The sequence below is a fragment of the Balaenoptera acutorostrata genome, chromosome 7, assembly GCF_949987535.1.
Source record: "Balaenoptera acutorostrata chromosome 7, mBalAcu1.1, whole genome shotgun sequence".
NCBI classification, from domain to species: Eukaryota; Metazoa; Chordata; class Mammalia; order Artiodactyla; family Balaenopteridae; genus Balaenoptera; species Balaenoptera acutorostrata.
Window position 1 is genome coordinate 62819823 of NC_080070.1, and position 10035 is coordinate 62829857.

Here is a 10035-nt window from a genome sequence, read left to right on the forward strand (position 1 = left end):
TCATCTGAGTGAAACAGTCTCCAGATACCAATTCTGACCCCCAGATGACCTTGTGACTATTTAAGTCTGGGACCAGTTTTTAAAATTTGTTTTCTTTATTTTCTTGCTTTTTCATTCATCTTTTTATGTTGTATTTTTGTTATTTTGTTTTTGTCTTGTTTTATTTAAATCTGCTCTCATGCCAACTCTTTTAGAAATGTATGAGAATTATATAACTGAACAAAGTTTTAACTTTGACCTACTTACTGAGGGCCACCTGAACTTGATTATTCTGTCAGTAATAACTAACATTTATTGAGCATTTACTATAGGTAAAGCATGGTACCAAGCATGTGACACACGTTGTCTCCTTTAAGTAAGCATCTTTTGAACATGGGGAAATTGAAGCTTATAGAGATTAAGTAACTTGCCCAAGATTATATACTAGTAGGCGAAATTTAGACCCAAACCTAAGTATTACTCAGCACTTCCCCTCTTAAGTACTATACTGTTTGGGTTGATGTGTCGATGAAGTATTAGGTTGCAGACACATACTGGGCAAGACTTTGTAGTCATTGAATGTTCCAAAGGTGTCTTTCTGAGGCTGAGCCAAGCAAAACTTCATAGTGAGAAAGTTATGAAGAGAAAGCAAAACTTGGAGAAATAGAGCTTTATCCTTTGTATAGCTGACCCTTTTATTTGAGGAGGTCTCAAGCGTTTTCTTTTTTTGCTAATCCATAGGGCATGAGAGAATATTGTTTCAGTTAGATATACTTCAGCAACTTCATGTTTGATTTTAAATCATTGGGAACTCTGAAAACGCTTGGTTTCTTTCACAGGTCTAATAAATAATGTGCCTCTGCTTTACTTTGCCAGCCTTAATGCTTGGATTCTGTTAAAATTAGTGTTTCCTTTATCAGTATTTGAATATTGTATGTTAACAATGTGCTATTTACTAATAATGCCTGTTTCCACTACTTTTTCAGGGTCCTGGTTGCTGTTCTGATCTTGCAGTTTCTTTTCACTATGTTGATCCTACAACTATGTATGAGTTAGAATACCTCGTTTATCATCTTCGTCCATATGGTTATTTATACAGATATCAACCTGCCTTCCCTGAGAAGATGCTAAAGGAAATAAGTCAAACATACAAAAATGAAGATACAAAAGTAAATCAGGAGCCCTTGAAAGAAAAACATAAATGAACAGAGGTAAAATGTCTAACATTGCACTGAAGAAGAACTTCTCCATTTCTGATATAGAACACTGGAATCCCAGTGAGGAATTCTTTCTAAGTGAACATTCCATATTAGAAATTTTTCATATGAATGACTGTAAACTGAAGCTTTAAGTGAGCTGTGAAGTCTGTTGAAATGTGTTTTGATACAGTAATATATATACGTATATGAAAAACTTGTGTTTTTAAAATGGTGGCCAGGCAGAGGAACTAGAAGAGATTTTGTTGCCTGTTCCTGACCACATGTATTATTTTCACTGAGAAACTAAAACAGTTAAATTTGCTAAAACTACACTGCACCATTGTTAGTAACCCACACACGATGCTACACAGATCTGCCTTAAAGAAAATTTAGAAGGAAATATTGTTGTTCAGTGTTGTTTGTAAACTCAAAGCCTGAGTTTATATTTGCAGTATGATATAAATGAACCAACCCCCCGCCCACGCACACACACATGCAACTTTTGTCTAATGAAAATTTTGCTGTGACTATAATTGGCAGTATTTCTTCCAGAATAAGGTAGACTAAGAATGGCACTTGACCTAAAGTGCATTAATAAAACCACATTTTGAAATTATCATGGGCCTTGACTGTATTATATACTTGGTTCTAATTAATAGTTAATCTTTTACTGAGTCCCCGTTGTCTCTTTCCTAAACATGTTTAACCATTCTTGAATGCCATTCTCAACTATTAATATTTATTTACTGAAAGTATTAATAACATTCTGTAAACATGCATTTTTTAATATTTTATTCCCAAATTTGCCCATTGTTAATTATGGGTAACTAGTAAGTAGTAAATGTAATGCTATTTGGGGATGCTTTTCTTATATTAGTGCCACTCTCAGGAATCACTAAGTAACATTTTTAACTGATTATTTAAAACTGTCCAACTACATAATTATAGTTCCTTTCATTCTCATCCTGTTGAGAGATGAGAACTTGTTTGTGCCTTTCATAACTTGTTTAAAGCAGAGTTTTGAGATTCATTTTTCAGGCTCTGAGGTGGCTGTTAGTTACACTGGCAAAATAATTTGTGAGATTTTGACCAGAGTTAATTAAAAACATTAAAAAATGCAGAGTGCTTAAACAAATTGAAATATGTCAGATATTAAAAGACCAAATACTTAGTTTACGAATAACAGCCTGAATTTTGATGCTGGCTTATTTGGGGATGATTGTTTTGCCAGTGGACAGTTGTAAGAGAGCTCAGTCTTGATGACCCGTTCAAGACTTTCATCAAAAACACATTCATAAATGTTTCATTCTAATTTTAGTGACCCTCTATTTAAAGAATTTCTGGAAGGAAAGAAAATTTTAAATTTTTGTTGTCTTTAGCAATATCATCTGAGTGTATCATAACAGAATACTTCACAGACTTTCCATAAGATTATCTTAAATGTTACAAATAATTTACATTTCTCTTATGTTTTATCATTATGCTAATTTTATGTGGTTGTCATGCCATTGATTCTGCTGCTTAGCTAAATAGTTTATATTTATTGTGCCAAAACATGCGAAACCATGACCTCTTTCAGTTGTATATTTGAGAGGATGTTCATCTTAGTGGCTAATTATGGATTACTCTGTCAACATAGTGAAAACTTACACCAGTTTTTACCAATTGAATTGTTTTTTGTTATTTTCATGATGATATCATCTGCCAAAATTTCAAGGCATTCATTCTATTCTTTGAACAACTCTTTACTTTGGTATGGATAGGAATTTATTTGCAGTCCATACGTGCTACTTTTCCGTACTAGAAGTATAAATGGTTTGCCATAAACATCCAAAAACCTTAAAATTGATTCATAGGAAATCAACATTGTGATGAATCCTGGGGTCTGAAGTCAGACTGCCTGGGTTTAAATTCTTGCTCCATCACTAGTTTTGTAACCTTGAGCAATTTACTTAATCTCTCTGTGCCTCAATTCCCTCATCTGTAAACTAGGGACAATAATACTACCTACCTCACAGGATTTTTATGAGGATTAAATGAGTGAATATGTGTGTGGCTTTTAAAAACACTGTTTGGCCCAGAGTATGGAGTGCTAAGTATAAAGTTTTCTTATTATTCTTTACCTTGGAGTGTAAATATTTGTTTTAAATTAATGAGAAATCTGCTTTAATCAAATCAGGTATTAAAGGAAATATCTCATACATTTCTTATAGTAAGTAATAGCTAGTTTTTATTTGATGCCTACTGTATGCCAGGTAATGTGCTTACTCTGTGTTAATCCTCACAAATTGGGGGTTATTCCCATATTATAGATGAGAAAACTGAGGCTCAGAAAACTAAAGTCATTTTCCACTGTCAGAAAGCTACTAAGTAACAGAGCTAGGATTTCTTTGCCCCGTGTCAGCCTTGAGGTTAATCATTAGTATTATTTCCATTTTTACTTAATGGCATGTGACATCTGATACATTGGCCAGCAGTTGTCAAACTAACCAGCCAAATTGTCATAGTGGTTCTTAAATTGTGGTTATTATACTCTTGCCTGGGAGCTTGCTAAAACGGAGATTTCAAGACCCCAATTCCAGAAATTTTGATTCTATCATGGGACCCAGGAGTATGCATTCTTACCAGATACCCTTGGGCACTGGTTCTCCACCAGTGTGTGGTCCCAACCAGCAGTATCAGCAGCACCTGGAAACTTGTTGGTAATGCATCCTCTCCTGGGTCTCACCCCAGACCTACTGAATCAGGAACTCTAGGGGTAGAGGCTAGCAATTATGTTTAAACAAGCCCTCCAGGTGATTCTTATTCAGCATTCCCCTAAAACCTGGTGATTCTGATGCAAATCATCCTTGGAACACGCTGAGGATTACTTGCCCCATAAGTAAGGTTATCTTTCAAAAATTTAGATAAAGCATGTTTTAAATGAGTGTAGTTCAACATCACACTATATTAAATGTAAAAGACTAAAGATAATTTAAAGGGTCAGTGGATCATTCATTTTGGCAAAATTCTTTAGCTTCTTCAGAGTTACTAATATCAGGGCCCACAGTAAAATATGAAGTTTAGTAATTTCATAATGGGGCAGAAAAGTTTCAGTAAATACTAGTAAGTATATATTAATTCATTAAAAGCATACTTAAATGAATGTCATAAAAAATGTCCACAATTGTTAGTAAAAAAATTTTAGAGGTAGCAAAGTACTATTTTATAATGTGCAGAATATTTTTCTGCCAATTCATACTATCAAAATTTTATCACTTTCAAGAATCAGTTGACTGTCCTATAGGACCTAATAAAGCAAAAAACTCTCCAAGTATTTGATAGAGCACATAAAACCAGATTTCATGATGATAATGACTTACTGTCTTTTAAATTAAGATTTTTGTCATCTGGGTAAATGATTTTAGTATGGTCTCAAAACAGGCTTTTGCTATCTTACGTTCTCCAATATATACTTGTATTTTCAAGTGGGAAGTTCATAGATGATACAAAGCAGATTTTTATCCCAGAGTTCAATTGTTTGTTTTCAAATAAACTTAAGAGGAGTTTTTGTTACTGTAAGAAGATTCGAAAATAAATCACTGACCAATTTTTTTTTTAAGTATGGTAATTGGATTTGAGCATTAAATTTACTAACTGGTTATTTTCATAATTGTTTGAGTATTAATTTTTCACTTCCTTGAGCCCATTATACTGTATTATTACCAGATTGAGGCTTGAAAAATCCTTCATTTGATTGATTAGATCAAGTCTACCCTTTTATTCATTTAAATTTTCATTTCTTTAGAATATTCTCTGACAATTTCTGCTTCTTTGTATTTATTGCCCTTCTTTATTTCCTTGATAACTAACTTCCATTTTCTAACTACTCTTTATTCTGCCTTCACAAGGTTAATTTGGCTGTTATTAGTGATTAGGGTTTGTATGTATCACTTACATTATTTTATACCTATTAATGTTAGGTTTCCCTATGAAATTGGAAGTAAAAATTTGTCTAAGAATAATGCCTGCTGGCTCTCAGGATACTTGACCTACTTAAAAAGTCTACAATGTTAAACTAATGCTAGATATACAATTAAATGAAGTAAAATTATTTGGATTCTCCTACTTCCCAAATTCCCCTTTTCACAAACAAAATAACCTCATTTGCCTCATCTCTCTACTTATTTACAGTAGGCCTGACAGAAGCATACTTAAGAAATCTAGGGGACAACCTGTGGGTTATTTTGTGCTAAATGTAAACTCTATTGATTTTTAAAAGATGGCTTATGTTTATATATTGGAGTTGAAATAGAGATTTAATTCAAATTAGAATAAGAAATTTTATAAATTCTCTTTAGAGAAACCAACTCTGAAACTAGTTTCAGAGTTGAATAATGCTCTATTTCAGTTCCTTTACCTCTCTAGTTTTTAGTTTATTTGTGTTAAGTTTAAATAACTTTGCAGGGCCCTGCAAATTAATAATCCATATAAAGTATATTATTAGAGGGAAACTAATCTTACTGCTAAGCAGTGTGTTATATTACCCAGTGAACGTTTGTGTTTTGGAATTTAAAAATTATGTAAGGTAATAGTATCATGAATGATTTAAAAATGTCTGGTGACTTGCTTATTTTAAGTGATCACCGATAAGTCAGAAAAATGTATTTTTAAATATGTTTTTTAAAGTGCCTTTTGAACATTTTTAAACAATGGATTTAAACAAACTGCATAGAATAAATTACCATGTTTAAAGCTGTTTTATCTGATTTTTTTTTTATCTGATTATTTTTAACTGATGTAAAAGTTGTGTGAGAAACATTGTCTTTAATGGGTAGTTTTGGGGTTATTTACCAAAAATATTAAACTATTTTCCCATCAAAGTTATTCAATTTAAATAGCCTTAAATAATTTTTACTGCAACATATATTATTTTTCTTTAAAGCAACAAAATATTCCACCTCTGATTTTGAATAATGTGCCTTAAAAAACAGAAACACCTACGCTGTAGTCCAGGTAAGTGTGTGTCTGTGTATATATGTGTATAGGTATACGTATATGTTATAGAAAGAGGAAAAGATTGCTTTTCTATTTCTTGGTATATTTTGATCTGTCATGTACACTGAGAAATTAATTTATTCAACTAATTATTTATTTAAATAATTGTGCCCAGCATCTACTAGCAATACAGTGGTGAAGAAAATATACAGGATTTCTGTTCTCCTAGAGCCTTAATTCTACAGCTAGACAATAAACAAATTAATAGATGAAGTGAAGAAACAAGATATTTCAGAGAATGGTGGTAGGAAAATAAAAGAGTGATATGGTAGAGCAATTTTCTGGGTGGGGTGTCAGGGAAGACCTCTGAGGTAATATTTGAGCTGACCTGAATGACAGACATTTTATATGCTTCAAAAGGCATTTATGTCTATGAAGTTCTTTGCTCCTACTGTGTAAAAAAATAGTAATAATAATGTCTCCCACCTTTGTGTAATCATGCTTTGGGCATATGTGAAGGCTCATTGAAATGTGATCTATAGGCCAAACACTTTGTGGTTTTAGGCATATTTCATACAAAGCCCAGGTCTATTGATATTAGAGATCAGCCTGGGACTTTTAGGATATGAATAAAAATTGACCTACCTCTTCCTAAGCAAATTATTACAGATGTTCATAAGGCCCCTGAGGCTTGCCTGTCTGCCCCAATTTTCAGTAACTGCTACCCAATATGCTACTTACTAGTGCCCAAGCACATATATGTATGTACCAACATATATATACATGCAGTGCCATTTTGATTAAGCAGCTTTAGAAGAGCTAAGGAGATAAATGCTACTTCATGTTGCTTTAGTATCAGAGTTGTACAATTTAACATATCCAGAAAGTCCCATGTTTTCCAATCAGTAGTGTTTAGTTGTACTGCTAGTTAATGTCAGAGAAGAGATTTATTTACCTAAATATATACAGGTTTATTACCTATTTTAAGTTTTCCGAAAGTATAATCCTGGAAAGGATACAAGATTATTGTTGAATTTATTTTCTCAGTAAAGGAAAGGGCTCGACCCCAAACATATTTTATATCAGATCTAATAATGCTGACAATATAGATTGTGCAAATAGAAATTCCTTTATTGTTTAATTAAGACTGAATGAACATTTAACAACTGGAGTTAAGCCACATTGACATTCTCCAGATAAGTCTGTATTAATAAACCATGAAAGTAAACTTTGTTTTGCCATAAGTTTGATTTGTTGCTAATTAATGAGTTTAGTATTTTGCCTAGAACTTTAACTACCATAGTTCTTAAAACTATCTTTGTGTTGCATCATTTCTTCTGCCAAAAGAACCACCCATTGTTTCTGCTAGTGTTTCCTATATTCTGTTTTTGATATTTATTTTTTCCAGGACTGAAAATTTGTCCAGGGCATTTACACTTTTTTTCTCCTATATATTGCCTCTGTATAGTGCAGTTGAATATACCTGTTTACTTTGCATTAATGAAATGCACATTGTTTTTATTTATTTTTTATGAGATTCAGTCCTAGGACTTCAGCTATCTGAGTTTTCGAATGAATGTGTAGTTGAAAGATTAACAGTAGTTCCTCATTTTTAGAGCTGCTAGATAATGTGTCAACGTAGAATTAGAGTGCAGTGTCTTAGTCTTAACAACTAATCGTTTTGATTTTTGTCAGCTTCAAATCTTTTTTTATAGAACTTTAAACTGAATTGTCTTTCCTCCTTCTATTCCTGTTAACACTGGAATCATACTCCTGGTAGCATTTCGGTTGAATTTCACTTTCCATTATTTTTGTTGTTAGATTGTAGAGAAATGGTAATAAAATCTAGAAAGGAGTTTGAGAGAGAAGTAATGATTCAACTTTTTCTTTAGTTTTATGCAAGGCTGTCTTCCTTGTATCTGTACTGTTCAGTGGGGTGTATGTGTGCATGTGTGTGAGAGACAGGAAGAGAAAGGTATGATTATTTTAATAGTTGGATTTTTTCTTTAAAATGTTGAAACTTGCTTTTTCATGCTATTTAGATTTACATAATAATTTTATTTGATGAGGTGAAAGTATATGCTTAGAAAAATTAGGCACAGAAATGATTGTTTATAAAAATTTTTACAAACCTACTTGCCTGGTTGAATTTTCCCTCTCTTCTTGCCTGTGAACTTCTGGCTCTTTGAACCTTCCCCTATTCTTTTCTTCTCTCATTCCATGTCTTTTCTTTTTTCCTCTTCTTCCCATTGGCAGCAATTCTTTTGTTTCTTTAGACTTTTTATTGCCCCCATTTTCTATCAGCAGGTGTGTTTTAAAGACTTTTTTAAAAAATCACATACCTTTTGTGAATTTCAGTTCCCTCTCACCAGCTGAAGAAACTTTCCTAGAATTAACAGAAAGGAGAAGGAAGAGAAAATTTCCTAGAATTAACAGAAAGGAGAAGGAAGAGAAAATTTCCTAGAATTAACAGAAAGGACTCATCAAAATCCTAGAATTTTCTCTTTTCTATGGAAATGTTTTCTTCTAGAACCTGCCCCCAAAAAATACGGGTGCATTTTTTTAAATACTTGAAAACCAGTGAGAATCTGCCTTATTATTTTTAACCCCAAATTGATAGCATCTTGTCTGGCAAAAGTGGTTTGTGAGGTTTTGAGTGGCACTCAATGTGGCAGAGGTAGATCTTAGGAACAGAATCGCAAGTATTTTTCTACTTTATTTGAAACAGTGAGGCAGAGGATTCTCCTCTGGTTGGCCATTGCCTGCTTCTTTGGGCACTGTCATCTTGGGCTGTGACTTCCTCCTACCATCGTGTTTGGCCCTGAAGAAGGAACTTGTCCTCTCTCTTATTACCACAGCAAAGCAGAGACCAGACATTCCCGAATGTTCCAGAATAACAGAAGGAAAGGTCCAGAGAATAATTTATGAGAGCTGCCCAGATCCAGTGGGACCCTCTTGTCCCTCACCAAGCTGTCTTTTCCTTGCCACCTCTTTCCAAGGCACCAGGGGTAGCTGAACCACCCCCATTAGAACATTCCAGATACTACCACATCTTTAGAGTGTCAGCCAAATTGACATCTACCCTGTGAAAAATGAGGAAGCTCTCCCTTCACCCCGGTCTAAAGCTCTCACACTTCACTTCCTGCTGGAGAACTGACCCCTCCCCTGGGAAACTGACAGTGGAAACATTCACTTTCTTCAGAGGAAATGCCATCTTCACCCAGAGGAGTTTGGTCTGGATTTGTGGCCCCAATATGGAAATACCCAGTAATCTGACTTCAGTGTATTTCATGAAGCCTGTATTGTTTGTTCTTAAATAAATCACATTTGGAACAGCAACGGCCAAAGCCAGGTGAGGCTACACCAGGCTGAATTCTGTTCCTGTTTCATCTCACTGCATTAAGGGTTTCCAACATGTGTTAGGATCCTATTTCAGCTGGGCTCACTTCACTATATACTAATGAGCTTTGAAACTTAACAGAAGTTACTTTATAACTTCATTTATATCGTGTTCCTTTTTAAAAATTTTTTTAGAAGATTTATTTTTTTTAATTTATTTATTTTTGGCCGTGTCAGGTCTTAGTTGTGGCACGCGGGATCTTTTGCTGCAGCACGTGGGCTCTTCGTTGTGGTGCACGGGCTTCTCTCTAGTTGTGGTGGCGGGTTTTCTCTCTAGTTGTGGCTTGCAGGCTCCAGGGCGCGTGGGCTCTTTAGTTGTGGCTCACGGGTTCCAGAGCACCTGGGCTCTGTAGTTTGCGGCTCGCGGGCTCTAGTTGAGGCTCACGAGCTCAGTAGTTGTGGCACGTGGGCTTAGTTGCCCCACGGCATGTGGGATCTTAGTTCCCTGACCAGGGATCGAACCTGCTTCCCCTGCATTGTA

The 10035-nt window shown here is 34.4% G+C and overlaps 1 protein-coding gene across 4 annotated transcripts in view; it reads left to right on the forward strand.

The window, feature by feature from the left end:
- Positions 1-5894, forward strand: part of C1GALT1 (core 1 synthase, glycoprotein-N-acetylgalactosamine 3-beta-galactosyltransferase 1) — a 43962-nt gene extending 38068 nt beyond the window's left edge. For all 4 annotated transcript variants that reach the window (XM_007164791.2, XM_057550451.1, XM_007164790.2 and 1 more), the window contains one exon: positions 966-5894. In XM_007164791.2, coding sequence (XP_007164853.1) covers positions 966-1184 — 219 coding nt within the window. In that variant the 3' untranslated portion in view covers positions 1185-5894. The remainder of the gene's footprint in view (positions 1-965) is intronic.
- Positions 5895-10035: the final 4141 nt, after the last annotated feature.